Raw genomic sequence first — 14,547 nt, 5'->3', positions numbered from 1 at the left:
GTAACATTATACTAACGTCCAACTATTACATCAAGCTGGCATAAACATATACAAAGATAGACCAGCAGCATACCATCTACCCTCCCAGTGAAACTACTTCTTCTTCTGCTCCTCCCCCCGCAGCCCCGCAGCATGCACCTGCCTCCTGATATCAAACAACGCATCATCAATCTCCCGCTCCTCGGTCCGCCCCAGCACAAACGTCGGCGTGCTAAAAAGATAGTCTTTGAGGTTCTTGAGCTGCGTAATGATGCTGCGTGGCGTGAGGATGACGCGATCGGCAAATGAGCGGGATGGCGTGTCGGTTCCTATTGCAGAGGGTTGGGATTGGGATTGGGATTGTGTTTGATGGGCTGGTACTTGGTCTGAGCCTGAGCTAGAGATTGAGCCTGAGCCAGAGATCTCGGGCGCGGGAGCATTTTCCTGCTGAGCTTGTTCGGGATTCGCCTCCTTTGCTTGAGGAGATGGCTTTCCTGCAGAACGTCCAGAAGACCGTGGCCACGGCGAAACCTGGACGTGACTGAGACGCTTTGTTTGGCTGCCCGGCGTCGTCTTCTTAGCCTCACTGACATCTTGGTCTGCGTTCGACTTGGCTCGCTTGTTGGGCACGGGTGTCTCGTTCATTGTTGTGTCTTCTATGTCTTGTGAATTCTCAACCTGAGAAAGAAGAGACTGAGAGCGTCGAAGATTCAGTTTGCGATTGGTTGCAGGACTGGCGACAGGAGCGTCGGTGGAGCTCATCTTCCGCTTCTTACCCCGAGATTTTTCGCTTTGTTTGGGTGACGCGGTCATGACGATGTTGTCAAGCATTTTCTCGTCTTGATCCTGGACTTGTACTAGCGCTGGCTCTGGTTCTGGCTCTGATTGTGCCACTGGCACCGGCTGTGACGCTTGCTCTGGCTCTGGAGCAGGTTCTTCTTGCGCCTTTTTTCCTGCTTTGGTCCTTTTGACCTTCTTCGTGGGAGTGCTTGTCTTCTTCTCGGCCCTCGCAGGCGTACGTCTGGGCTTCTTTCCACTAGGAAGACGTTCAAGCCGAGCAGGGCTTCCTATAGAACTTCGCGTCAAACGGCGCAGCTCATTCGGCGTCCCTTTAGCAAAGCTGTTGTCAAAGGAGTCTCCCACTCGACTTGTACTACTTGTGTCCGCCTGGGAGCTCTTGTGCAAAGCTCGACGAGCGGGCCCGCGAGTTGGTGTCTGGACGTCATCTACTTCAGTGTCACTGCCGGGGTGGCCGTTGTTAGTTATTGATGACTGCGGGTGTGATGCAGCATCAACAAACTCGGCATTTGACTCTGACTGTTGCTCTTTTGTTACCTCAGCAGCGGCATCGTGTACTTGCATGTCGGCGTCGATTTGCGCTGTGAGTTGTAGGTCTATGGTTGAACTTGGCAATTCTGACATGATAGTGTCTGAAACGCGGTCAGGGGATATTTGAGGGTTGTCGTGGGGAGCAACAGCGTCAAGAAGTGCCTCTTCGTCAATTGTGGTTCCCTCATCAAAGGAAGCCGAAAATGACCGTTCTGGTTGGCCATAGTCAAAGCTGGAGCCTACGAGAATATCTGGCCCGGTTTCTTTGTTGGTCGATCTGTCCTCCTTCTCAAATCGCGGAGGCGAGGAGTCTGGACCGTCGTTTGTATACTGTATGCTTCGTACAGCCGTTGGCGTGGCTAGGTCAGTGTCGTCGCTGACGATATTGCGAGTGTTCTTGCGGGTATGTGGAGTGGGTGATGAGCCAAGGTAGCCGTCTATAGGACCCATTGCAGCAAGAGCCTTGAGTGGTGTTGTCCGGGAGGAGTGGTTTGGCAGATCATCGGCCGTCAACGCATCTGAGTGGAATTCCAACGGCGACGGCACCTCATCCGGCTGCAGTGAGGGTGCACCAAGGTTGGCGAATAGACCACTGCTGAGTTTTTGACGATCAAGCATCTCCTTTTGTCGATCGGTCAATACCTGCGACTCTTGCTGGAACGGGTTCGATGGTGAGGACACAATAGGTTCGAACTGGATCTGAGAGTTGTCATGTCGGAGACGGACCTTCTGTGTCAGGCGCGAAGGTGTTCTCCTAGTGGCTGAAGCCGGTACTGCTGGAGATCGGGACTTGGACCTTCGTGAGGCTTTAGAAATCCTAAAAGGAGAGTCCTTGACTCTTGGACTCTTGAAAGCACGCTTAACTTCATCTGCACTGGTATCTGAGTCGTAGAACGAGAGCTTGTTTTCCTGCTGTGGTGTCAGTGGCGACATGCCAAGACTTGTGTAGTAACTTACAGCATCCTCTTCCCGGACTTCCAAAGAGGGCAGAGAAAGTTCTACACTGTGCCACAACTGGCGCAAGGCCTGCTCGAGTCGAGGGGAATACCGTAGGCTATCTTCTTTTCCGAATGTGGCATTCCAGGTCGCAATCGAGAGGTTGACGACACTTCGGCGTCTGCTTAGGAAGCCTGCGGTGATGATCGGCTGTAGATGAAGCAGCGTTGTGTCATCAGTGCGCGGCAATCGCTCAATAGCTTTGCAAACCTCCTGCCACAAGCTGACAACCTGAAGAGGGTTAGTTCCTGCTCACATCCTACACAACAATGAACATACCTCGCGATGTAAGCCCTTCAACGGTTCCTCCCTGCTCTGCATCTTCTTCTCGGGATCTTCGACCCAAACATGGATCGCGTCTTGTATCTTCCGCAGATAGCCAGCGAGATGAGACGTCGAGCATTGTTGGATGGAGACACTGACCGCAGATAGAAAGCCTTTTGTTGGCTCAACATTATCTTTGTTAAAATCTCTATAAGCGGCCGATCCAATGGAGATAACGGCCCCGTACAGGTGAACGTAGGGATCAATATCATGCGACCGTCCAGGAGCTGCATTCGAAGGCCAGAGACTCTGTCGGCCTTGTTCCAGCACTTTGCGACTGACCAGGGTTGGAAGATTGCGAAGTAAGATGCTAGCATACGCCAGACAAGAAGCTTTTTCTTCGTGCGGCGTACGCTTGAGCACATGCTCAGACACTTTCTCAATGACTGCGAATGGAAGCGCACCCTCTCCTGCCTCCCGCCGGACAGTACTGACAAAAGTCGATAGGATTTGCTGACCAAGTGGTTTTTCCAACAGGCAAGCGGAACCGAGACTGAGAATCTCCACCACAACCTCATACTCCTTACCCAGACTACGAGAATCGCGCTCGCCTGAGGGCGGTGATTGGTCTCCCAGCAAGGCATTGAGTAATGTCCCGATGCGGTTCCAGAACTCTGACGCCACAGCCCCTTTCAACGAACCATCAACGGCTGCCGCACAGTCTCGGAGAAGCTCCAGTTTGCCCAACCGAGTGTTTTGGACAGCGAAGCAAGGCTCAATGATGACTTCGATGGCACGGAGCCGAACTGGGTCAGCCAGCTTTCCTTCTGATTGCGTGACTAGGAGATCGACAAGGTAGAGAAGTGGCGATGAACGCGTGCCGTGATGCCGTGACCGATGCGATGGTGTGGGTGCAACCTCGAACTCGTTGTTTTCGTTACGTGTGAGACACTTGTCTGCAAATTGAAAGGGGCCCAGCTTCTGTACGACAGTCTCTATCAGGAAGCAGAACTTGTCTGCCCAGATATCCTCCTTCTTTTGCGACAAGGCGATCTTCTCTGTGTGTTTGTCCCAAATCCGGCGCAGGAGATTGACAATGTGTGCCATTGCGTCTTTCGTTTCTGTTGAAGCCATGATCTCCTTGCTGCTTGCTTCCACCAGGGCACCCATGACTGCCTGCCACATTGTCTGAACCGGCTCGTCTTCCGGTTCCCTACTCTCAGACAACAGTGTGGCATCGAGGAGAGTTTCTACAAATTGCAGTACCAGAATAATCGACTTCCGCACCCATCTGGGATCCACTAGGGGTAGCTCGTTACGCAGGATCATAACATTCGGCCGAAGATCCAGCGCGCGGTGCTCGTTCCATGGTTTCCGAGAGCCGTCTACAAGAGCAGACACGATTCGGCATGCGGGAATAGCGTGCCGATAAGAGGCGGGTACGGCCTGCTTTTTAGGGTCGGGTAGGATCATCGGAGTCCAGACGTTGACTATGAATTGAGTCCAATATCGGTCGAGCTGTTCGAACGTGGCAGTTGGGCGCAGGGCATAGTACAGCAGCGTGAAGTATGCGGATGACACAGCGTCCTGCTCGGGCTTCTTCATGGGGATTTTTCTTTGCAATGCATGTACTGAGATCTTGCGAAACATGTCCGACCAACCTACAGATGTATCCGGAGTCAGGTTGACAGAATGTACGAGGAAGGATATGGCAACGTTGGAGTAAACCCTGACCTGCTCGTTTTCCGAAGAAATGCAATTTTGGAGAAGGGTGAGCCAATCTCCCAGGGCAGTGAACGTCTCCCGGTAGAGCGAGTCTTTCAGCAAGCCTGTAACAGCTGCCCAGATCTGTGGCACCAAGGCGGCATATTCACCTCCCAACAAACGATAAAGTTCCATTATGAATATGCTGGCAATGGTCGCGCCGTCGTTCTTGACCCGGTTCAGGACGGCCAAGATGGATTTTGCGACATGTCGGTCATGGCCGATAGTTTTGGCGGCCGTCACTGCAGTGTCTAGCGCACTTTGACTGATGTCCTTCTGGATCGATACCAGAGCTTTAAGTGTATGTGTAAACCACCGTTCGGTATGCCTTGTCATGACCTCGGGGCGCTGTTGAAGCAGCTTTCTGTATATCCGGACCCGGTAAGCCTGCACAGCATGACCAGATGTTCGCTCATGTATGGTGTCCAGCGCATCGAGAACCTTTTCGACGCGAGTCGCAGTCACGATCTTGGGTCGAAAGTGTTGTTGCATGAGCACAGCCAGATGTGTGTTGACGGTGGTCTTGGGCATGGTGCTATCGCTGACTACGCGGATGATGCGTTCTATGACAAAGGAACAAAAGTCTTCGTCCATGGCGGACATCAAGTCGGTGATGCGGAACAGAGCCATGAGCAGCTTCATCGCTTGTCCAACCAGTTGAGAGTCCAGCCCTGTACCAGCCAGACCTGGTTCCTGCATGTCGCGCCGTATGAATTGGGTCAACAGAGACAGTTTCTGCTTCAGCGCCTGATCATCGGGAATCTTGTCGTATGCCTGTAAGGTCCTGAGCAGGGATTGGTATGCGTCCAGCCGCGACCCGCGGTCCGAAGTCGCGAGCAGCTTGACAATCGCCTCCAGCATCTCGGCGAAAGACTTGAATCGGTGTGCGGTGGCAGCGTCGTCGGCGGGCGGAGGCGTGGCGGTGCCGTCTGCAGGCTTCAGAATCGACTTGAGCGGCTTCGTCAGGCGGGTCTGTGGGAGCGGTCGCAGCGGCGAGCTACGCGTAGGTGTCCAGGACTGTGCGATGGCTTTGGTGCTGGGCAAATTGCATAATTCCAGTTCAAAGTTGACTCTTTTCCTTGCGCTCGCAGCACTCGAGGGTACGTCGATGTCGGACGAGGGCGACTGCTCTGGCGTACTGGGCGGCTTCTTTGCTGCCTTGAGTCTGGGCGGAACAGGCTTCTCGCCAAAGGGGTCCTCGAGGAATTGTAGCGTCTCGTCGGCGCCTGTGTCTTCTTGGTCTTTGGGTGGAGTGGGAGGGCGAACAGAGAGGGCCTGGAACTTGGACACCATGGCTATGCTGGGAAACCGCTAACAAGGGAGGAGAACAGAAGCAGCACAAGGCACTTGCATCGCTGTCGTATACGTGACTGGACCCGAAGACGTGAAAAGCGAGTGTGGAGGTGGTGATCGACTACCCCGGTCTAGAAGACAAAGGTTGGTGTTGGCGACGCGTCTAGCGCGACGCTCCTCGTGCGCGTAAAGTGCTAACCTCAAGCGCCATTCACTGGACAACGGCCCCTCGAGCCAACACGGGCTCCATGCGTCTGAAACCCAACACGACATGTGCAGTCGCGTTGCATGAGATGTGCGACCTGTCCCGGAATCCCATCGTTGGTAGATGACTGCTTTTGTCTCGACAAGGGTTCATACGGAAATCTTCCCCGCGTACATCTAGACATTTGCCGTCATCGTGCGAGACTCGATGGCTTTTGCGCATCATCGCTAGACTCATCTGTCCCAATCCTCCATTTCCAAATAGACAACCAGATCATGCGCGAGTAGACAAACGCCTGCGGATACGTGCCTCATGCAGACGCGCCTTGTTCGTTCCTCCATGTGGACCCTGGCGGTGGATGAGGTCCCATAATAGTGGGGCTCTCCGAGCTCAAGCTTCATCCCACCTACGTGACGTGAGATGCACTGATCGCATTCCACAACTTGGCCGCCATGATATCGCAAAGAACAGGCAGAGGTCAGTTCCCTGCTGCGCAACACCTTCCTAGGTTCCTCAGGGGCTAACGGGTCTCAGCAAAGCTCGACGACGTCACCAGAATACTTTCCGAGTTGAAGACCGACCTGGACGCGAAGAAGCTGTCTGTTGAACGTACGTTCTCGTCCGATATACACTACTGCCATGCGCTCATGCTCTGAACAGAAAGACGACAACTGCTCGAACAGCTCAAAGTCTACGGCCGTTCAGTCGACAACTCGGACCCCATATTCACCGAAGATGTACTACACTACACCACGAGTCTACGGACGGCATAGTGACCGTGTTAGGGCCTTCGGACACTAGGACGTCATGCATTTGACGGAGCGACTACGCCTGCATCACAAGAAGCTCTCCGATGCCTAGCCAACGCTCTCCTCCTCCAGCCCAAGACGCGCCAGATGCTAGTCGATCTAGGCCATGGTCCACATGCGGCGGAGAAGCTCAAGGTAGGCAATCACGCCTCTGAGCCTGCGTACAGAACCGTATTAACTTCTCAACAGGAAGAAAGCATCGACACGGAGTTCCTCGCCGCCCGTATCCTCTTCCTCACGACATACAACGCGAACCTCGATTACGCACAACTCATCCGCGAAAACCAACTAGCCAACAGCATCAACGCAGCCATCACGCGGCATGCGAAGCGATACTCCAAGTCCGCGCCACGGAGGAACGAACCGCCCATGGAAGCAATGGCGCTGTCCGAAATACTCAAGCTACTCTTCAACATCATACATCATAAACAAGACCTTGCTCCGCTCTTCGCCCCCTCAGTACCCAACGTATTCAAGATCCTTGTGCAAAGAGGAATACCATCGCCGCCACTGTCTGGCCCAACGCGCGAACTAGTCAACATCCTCCTCCACCTGGACATCGAGAACGAACAAGGCCGAGAAGCCCTCTTCCCATCGTTCGACAGCGAGGTCAACATTCGCCACTTGATCAAGATTCTCGACCAAGCACTCATCGTCTACCCACCCAAAGAGCTCGACGAAACCGTCACACCCCTCCTCACCCTCATCCACTGTATCTACACGACCGCCCCAGCAGACATCGCCAGCACAATGGAGAAGCTCCTCCTCCCCACAACCGAAGAGCGTGACCGGCCCCTCGGAAAATCAGACACGCTATCCTCGCGACTGCTCAACCTATCCACGTCCGCTCTGACGCCCTCGTTACGGAACGGGATATCCACGTTGCTATGGAAACTCTCACATGAAGACCCCGCGACATTCGTGCATAACGTCGGCTACGGCTTCGCCTCTGGTTTCCTCATGTCAAACAACATACAGATGCCCGAGGAACTGGTCAAGGAACATGCGCCAGAGGATAGTGAAGAGACGATACCGATCAATCCTATTACGGGACAGAGGCTCGATAAGGAGGAGCAGGTGCAGACGGAGCCTATGACGCAGGAGGAGAAGGAGCGCGAGGCTGAGAGGCTGTTTGTGCTGTTTGAGAGGCTCAAGGCGACGGGCGTTATGGATGTAGTGAATCCGGTTGAGGAGGCGTATCGGTCGGGGAGGATTGAGGAGTTGCCTGATGATGATGATGATGATGAGGATTGAACGTGTGGTGCATGGAATGTGTGGGTCACGGTGCAGAACTTTTGTATCGACGTGGAAATGAAGTATGAATTGATGATATCGAAGACTGAATATAATGTAACGCAATATGACCGCTTGATCCTCGAATCTGCGCTGCTTCATGCTTTGCTAACTAGTGTGCGGGTCTTTTGCTGTTAGATGAATGCAGGAAGTAGGATGAGATAAGAAGATGGTCCTACAACGCCGTGGTAATGCTGCTGTAAATTGCTCAAAATATGGAGAGTATATCGCGAGCCGAGTGTAACTTGACCTGAGAAGAAGGTTGGTAAGTCGGATATCCATTTCCATCGGGATATACCGACGAAAACATACCTCAATGGTAATATGATGTTGCGAAAAAATGTGCTGATGATGTCGTATGCTGATTGGCGTCCAGGTCGAAGATGCAGAACGATCTGCCAAAGGTATGCCTTGCATTACGCATGGTCGGGTCGCGAACAATGCGTCTTCCATTCCGTATCACAGTCGCAGCCGACATGGTCTTCGAGATGTGTGTCCTCCTTGCTGCGAGGATACGCAGCAGGAATCTCAATGCTAGGCAGGAACCCCATACCATTATCGTTGCTGTACTGATGCACCCAAATCGGGCTCAGAAACTGCTTCAGCAAGCCAGCAATGAGGTTGCCGAGATAAGCATTGATCTTGCATACTGGATACGCGGCAGCCCAGACCAGAAGAACGATACCCGCACCCTTCTGCCAAGACGACATGCTGGCGACGGTCGCAGGAGTGCCTTGGTCGTGAAGTTTAGTAATACCAGAGGGAAGGTTGCCGAGCCAGTCGAAGATCCCGCATGTGTGTAGGAAGAAAGCTGAACTGCATGCGCCGGCAGTGTAAGCTGCGAGTCTGGTGTTGAGCTTGTACAGGACAGTAAACATGAACAATGTGCCGATAGTGGCTAAGAAGCCCCGGAGAAACCATGTGACGAGTGCTGGGATTGCGCTCAAGAAGGCAAAGCCCTCGGCAATGTGCTCGGTTTGCGTCTCGAAGATGTCCAGACGTTGAGCGATACTGTCCACCTTGGACAGAGAGCGATCCGCGATATCGTTGGTTTGGTTGATGGCATCTTGTGTGGCGGCCATGTAACCCGCTAGCACATTGTAGCTGTCGACCTGCGCCTCGTGGTTGGATTGTATACTGCTCTTGGCCAGTTCGTAGTGTTGTTGGAGCTCGTCAGTGAAGTATGCAGCGAGTTGGGAGCTCTCGAGCATCAGGTGTTGCGAGAAGGCCTGCATTTTCTCACGTATCTGGTGGATTTCGTTTGTCTGACTCTCGGATAGAGCGGCGATGAGGTCTGACATGGAGGACTCCATGAAGTAGTGGAACTTATCATCAAGCGTCCTGACTGTGGCGACGGCCTTTTCTTGCACAGCGTGAATCTCTTCTTTGAGCTGCTGATGGGAGTTGCGGGCTTCTTCGGAGTATTGCCTCTGCTCACGGATCAAGGAATCGTATTCTTCGGTCGTCTTCTGCATATTGGTTGTCACGTCGCCCAGAATTTGGGTCAGGTTCTTGAATATCTCGAGGTGGTTTTCTCGTTCGATGGCATCTCTGCTGGCCTGACACATGACCACCGCGTTCTGACGAGCATTGCTGAATGAAGTCCAGTACTGAGGGGTCGACTGGAGGCTCTTTAGGCACTTCGTATAGTAGTAATCCTTGAACTCGGGGTAGCATTGCTTGTCGCTGGGTACTTCTGGACGAGCATGCCACCAGCTACCGCCTTTACCGCAGTGTCTTGATGCCGGGACCAGTATATCGCAATCAGGTGGCGGTGTTGGGTTGACTGGCTGGGCACTCAGTAGTTCGCATACAGCCAGTTTGGCAGCATACTCGGTCTTGACGTTATCCAGGTATGCATCTGGGCGGGATTTGGCAAAATCCGGTGCATGTTCCAGGAGCTTGCATTCATTCATTAGGTGGGAAGCAGCCATACGAGTGCACGTGGGGGCTGTCTGCATGGAGACGACAAAGTCAACCGCTTGTGTTATCACTCTATGGTTCCTGGACGTTGTATACTGGAACAGTGAATCGACGTTGACGGTTGGAGCTGCATCTGCGGGTGGGGAGTGGTATTGAGACAATGCGGTGGGAAGGAGCAGCCCAGCTGTAATGAGCTTCAGCATGGTTAGTTCATTCCGAGGGCCCATGTACGCAGCTTGCTGGCGAGAAGTCAGGGTTATCGACACCACGGAGAAAGTTGCGAGCGAAATGAAGCAAAAGTCAGGAAATGAGAGGCAGTAGAGGAAGACGAGGAAGCGAAACAAGCAGAGTAGATTTGTTATTTGGATCAACCACGTAAGTTTGCAATGGGGTGAGAGAATGAGGAAGGCGCAGCGTTTGAGCTCTCGAAGCATGCTGGCTCGCTGCGACGGCCAGGTGAGATCGATGCTGTAGTAAGAGGACAGGCTGTCAGTTGAAGAGCAAAAGATGCACACCCAAGTGAAAGACTGGGTAGCTAGAAACATCAAGCGTTAGACTCAGATACTGCATCGTACAATATTCTCGACCCAAAGAGTGATGACGACTCGAGTGTTGTGGTGTTGAGGGGTGTTCGATGGGGGAAGGTGCGAGACCCCGACCAATCAGAGACGGCGATGACGCGCTATCACGGGATCGGACGAGCTAGCATCGAGTTGGGGATTGCCGAAAACTCTCGCGGTCGTATCTGTCGGCATTGAAGACAAAATGTTCGCCCCAGCACGACGGCGGTGCGCCCAAAGCCTCGCAAAGGCCTCGAGCCAGACGACCGACTCAATACCGATTTTCCTGTTACCCGTATTCTCCCGGCCCACGCCCGCCAGGACCTTTACCTCGACAGCGCCATGTCAATCGAAGATCGGGTCTCTGCCGCTCTCAATACCGCAGGGAGTCACGTTTCAAGTAGTCGCGCCTTCGGCTAAGGCTCGGAATGCAAGAGTGCAGGCAATGTCGACAGTACACGTCAAGGGACCGCTCGGCGAGCTTTCAATGGACATTCCTCCGTATATCAATATCAACCAGGACCCGTCATTGGGTGGACCAACATTGACAATAGAGGATCCGAAAGATGCAAAACAAAAGGCAATGTGGGGTACGAGCACTGTCTCCATCACAGACTGCGCAATTGGCTAACCTGGATTCAGGCACTACCCGCGCATACCTCCAAAATCACATCCTCGGTGTCAGCGAAGGACACAGTGCCATCCTCCGTTTCGTCGGTGTCGGTTACCGTGCCTCAGTCGAAGACACTGCGACTACCGTGAAATCCGAGTTCCCAGGCCAGAAGTTCGTCAACTTGAAGGTCGGATACACTCACCCAGTCGAACTCGCTATACCAAAGGGCATGACCGCGAGTACACCGCAACCAACACGTCTGCTATTAGAGGGCCCGGAGAAGGAGGTGGTCATGCAGTTTGCGGCCAAGATAAGGGCTTGGAGAGTACCGGAGCCGTACAAGGGCAAGGGTGTTTTCGTCAACGGAGAGACGATTAAGCTTAAGAACAAGAGAGTTGGCGGCAAATAGGGCGGATGATAGTCTTGTGGACGTGTACCATACTTGTTCGCTTTATACCATGAATTACTGGGCCCATGCGTATGGTGGGGTTCGAAAATGGAGAATACACCACGGTCTCGAAGTACACTTCAATCCAGGCGTCCATTCTTCGATCTTCGTTTCTGCGATTTTTCTGGTTCCAGCAACTCGATATCGGTCAAACCGCCGCCTAATAACCCCAGTGACTGGCTGGCTCCCTACTTGGAGAAAGGATGTGAGTGATTCTCGTATGTATATTGACCTTAAACCTTCATCTCAAACATCTGCATTCTCGCAGTCGCCAACTCCACGGAGCGGACGTAGACTTTTCAGGACGAAACGGCTATGATTGGTATGGAAGAGGGGCTCGAGAGGTGTGGGACTGGAATACTTCAAACTCATCGTCACTGATTCTTTACGTATTGTGTTCACTTTCTTGCGGTGCTATGAAGAGACATGGTTTCACCGGAAGAATCGACAGCATGTTCGGTACGACCTTCGCTGCGCAACATCGCAATCTTCGGAGAGTGGCTCAACCAACGTCTTGCAGCAATTATGCCAAGCTGCACCAATCGCTGCTGTCTCGTGCAACTTGAAGCCGGTTGTCCTTATCGACTTGTCCTGTTTTATCGCATGGGGGTATATCATGGCGATAAGGTAGACTTCATGACTGAACAGTCGCAGTATTTAGACCATGGCAGATGACCAGATGTGTGAGCAACTTCACGTACCACGAATTATCTTCCATAGATTCCTTTATTGTTTCTGAATACTAGACGAGCACAGAACGTCAAACAAGTTTCTCATCCAACATTTCTTGAGATATCATCAGTAGGAAAAGTACCTCGCATCAGGAACCGCAGCGCGATCCAACTTGAAGTACCCAGGTTGCAGCTTCTGGAAGACCTGCATCGGATCATACTTCTTCGCGACGGCCTTCATCTTACTCTTACTAGCCGATCCGTAGCTCGCAATAACATCTTGGAACATCGCTGCGTAGTTCATGTACACCCAGTCATTCTGCACACCCAGCTTCACCGCATCGCTCTTGATAGCCTTCATGATGTCGGACATGACCTTGTATACGGTTTCATCATCCGCAGCATTGTTCCACGAGCATGCTAGCTGGATAATGTGAATAGGGCTACCGCTGGCATCAAATCCCAACGCGTTGCCACCGTTGCGGGTGCTGCCTTTGAGCGAACCATCGGTGATGTGCTGCCAAATGAGCACGGGGAATGCACCATCGACTGCGGAAAGAGGTCCGATTGAATCGAAGAAGATATCCACGGAGCGCTGAGCGATCTCATATGAGGCCTTGACCGTAATGTCGTAGAAAATCTCACGCTGCCCATACGTATTGCTAGCTTCGTTGTCCACTACGTACGAGGCATGGCCCCGCGTCTTCGTGCTGTCAGATATGGCGGTGATGTTGTAGAAAGGGGCAAGAATAGCAGACTCGTTACCGGCTGGTGCGCCATACCAGAGTTCGGTCGAAGCAAGCTTTGCACCGGCATTCATCCAGGCAATCCAGCTGCCGGCCTTGGGGTCTTGGGCTGAGTCAAGCGTGAGGTCGATCCATGCTTTGACTACATCCGGGAAGACGTCTTCGGTGAAGGTCCGGGTCCCACCCCAAATTTGGTCATTGTCTAGAGGTCTTGTCATCAAGTTGAAGCTGGTAACGATGCCGAAGTTGTTGCCTCCGCCACGGAGAGACCAATACAGGTCTGGGAAGGTCTTTGGGCTTGCTGTGACGATGATGCCGCTCGCTGTCACGACCTGGCTTAGGTTAGAAGGAGATCGATGGAAATTCGTGTAGCTGCTTACATCGAAGCTAGCAACATTGTCACATGCCAGACCATGTTCGTTCGTGATGAATGAGATGCCTCCACCAAGAGTCAGACCACCAACACCGAGATCACCGATTCGACCAGCCACGACTGTGACACCAGTGGTCGACAAGGCGGTGAGCACATTACCCCAATTGTTTCCTGGCTGGACTGCGACGGTCTTCTTGTCTCCGGAAAGCTTGATGCCCTTCATGTTCTCGAATGATACGGTGATACCGCCTTCGATGGTAGCTGCGCCAGCAAACGCACTATGGCCACCAGACTTGACGGCAAATGGACACTGTGATAGCCGAGACAAAAGTATCATTGCCGAGACCTCAACAGGGCTCGAGGGCTTGAAGATACAGTATGGCCTCACATCAGCCGAGATCCCAGACCAGAATCCGGATGTGAACGCAGTGTACCCGGCCTCATCTTGAAGCTCGATAGACTTGTTACCGTACAGAGTTTCGAGCGAAGAGCACTATATCTTTTTCAGTTCTGTTTCTGACTATACTCAAAAACACTTACAGCGATGTTGCAAGCCAAATTCGAAGACCGCTCCACAAGACCAGCTAGCTCTGGCAATGCCGAGATATTGACACCTTGATCAAGTAGAGCCTCAGTGACATTGAAGTCGGGAGCTTCAAACGTCTGAGAAGCCATAAGCGAAGCCAGGGTCGCGAACAAAATGGACCGCATATTGACTTGGCGGGTAGCGACGACGTGATATGGAATCACCGCTCGACGAGCGCGAGATTTGACCTTATAGATAGCATACCTAGGTAGCGCTTCGACCTACTTTTCTCATGGATCGGAAACCCCTCTGAAAGAAGGTTAATGCATTCGATCCGCGCAGGCGAGTTTGTCGCTGTTGCTTGCTACCAAGGGTCCAGCTCGGTTGCAGCCTCGCTCTCGACCTTGCCTTCTGCATGTCCACCCGTGCCGTCTGACTAGCGGTCCAAAACTAGTCAGCGGGCCGCGGGGAAGAAACGTCGTTCAGCCGGTGCAGGGCAGTGTGTGTCTCCCAAGATGCGTGGAGAGACGGCAAAGATAAGGTCTTTCGGTACTGCGCTCGTATCCCCGACGAGGGGCATGTTGAAGAAACCGTTTGCATCGATAGTTGGGGATTGTCGCGCGTGAGCAAATAACAAACGTCTCTCACGGGCACGACTGCGCCGTGATGTTGCAGTTCGGGAGATGCCACCTCGATCCTTCGGCAGGGGCAGGTCCGTTGCTGACTCAGACAAGTTTAGCGCGTCCGAAGATCCC

At 52.9% G+C, this 14,547-nt stretch overlaps 5 protein-coding genes across 5 annotated transcripts; 2 read left to right on the top strand and 3 right to left on the bottom strand.

Annotated features, from left to right (window-relative positions):
- Positions 1–93: 93 nt before the first annotated feature.
- Positions 94–5,625, bottom strand: ACET3X_007939 (uncharacterized protein; the record flags this gene model as incomplete). The annotated part of the gene is made up of 3 exons (XM_069454140.1): positions 94–2,217; positions 2,266–2,535; positions 2,584–5,625. 3 exons carry the CDS (start codon positions 5,623–5,625, stop codon positions 94–96), a joined length of 5,436 nt encoding a protein of 1,811 aa, XP_069305102.1.
- A 657-nt stretch (positions 5,626–6,282) lies between these two features.
- On the top strand, positions 6,283–7,893 carry ACET3X_007938 (uncharacterized protein; the record flags this gene model as incomplete). Its single annotated transcript, XM_069454139.1, has 4 exons — positions 6,283–6,307; positions 6,491–6,567; positions 6,616–6,774; positions 6,829–7,893. The coding sequence occupies 4 exons, from the start codon at positions 6,283–6,285 to the stop codon at positions 7,891–7,893; spliced, it is 1,326 nt and encodes a 441-aa protein (XP_069305101.1).
- Positions 7,894–8,348: 455 nt separating this feature from the next.
- On the bottom strand, positions 8,349–9,866 carry ACET3X_007937 (uncharacterized protein; the record flags this gene model as incomplete). The annotated part of the gene is made up of 1 exon (XM_069454138.1): positions 8,349–9,866. One exon carries the CDS (start codon positions 9,864–9,866, stop codon positions 8,349–8,351), a length of 1,518 nt encoding a protein of 505 aa, XP_069305100.1.
- Positions 9,867–10,597: 731 nt separating this feature from the next.
- ACET3X_007936 (mitochondrial 54S ribosomal protein uL6m) lies at positions 10,598–11,532 on the top strand. The gene is made up of 2 exons (XM_069454137.1): positions 10,598–11,005; positions 11,058–11,532. The coding sequence occupies exons 1-2, from the start codon at positions 10,621–10,623 to the stop codon at positions 11,435–11,437; spliced, it is 765 nt and encodes a 254-aa protein (XP_069305099.1). The 5' UTR covers positions 10,598–10,620; the 3' UTR covers positions 11,438–11,532.
- A 742-nt stretch (positions 11,533–12,274) lies between these two features.
- ACET3X_007935 (uncharacterized protein) lies at positions 12,275–14,453 on the bottom strand (the record flags this gene model as incomplete). The annotated part of the gene is made up of 3 exons (XM_069454136.1): positions 13,807–14,453; positions 13,274–13,759; positions 12,275–13,225 (listed from the first exon to the last, which is right to left on the bottom strand). The coding sequence occupies exons 1-3, from the start codon at positions 13,975–13,977 to the stop codon at positions 12,275–12,277; spliced, it is 1,608 nt and encodes a 535-aa protein (XP_069305098.1). The 5' UTR covers positions 13,978–14,453.
- Positions 14,454–14,547: the final 94 nt, after the last annotated feature.

This window comes from Alternaria dauci, chromosome 7 (assembly GCF_042100115.1).
Source record: "Alternaria dauci strain A2016 chromosome 7, whole genome shotgun sequence".
NCBI classification, from domain to species: domain Eukaryota; kingdom Fungi; phylum Ascomycota; class Dothideomycetes; order Pleosporales; family Pleosporaceae; genus Alternaria; species Alternaria dauci.
The sequence above is the reverse complement of the archived record's forward strand: the minus strand, read 5'-3'. Positions and strand labels throughout refer to the sequence as shown.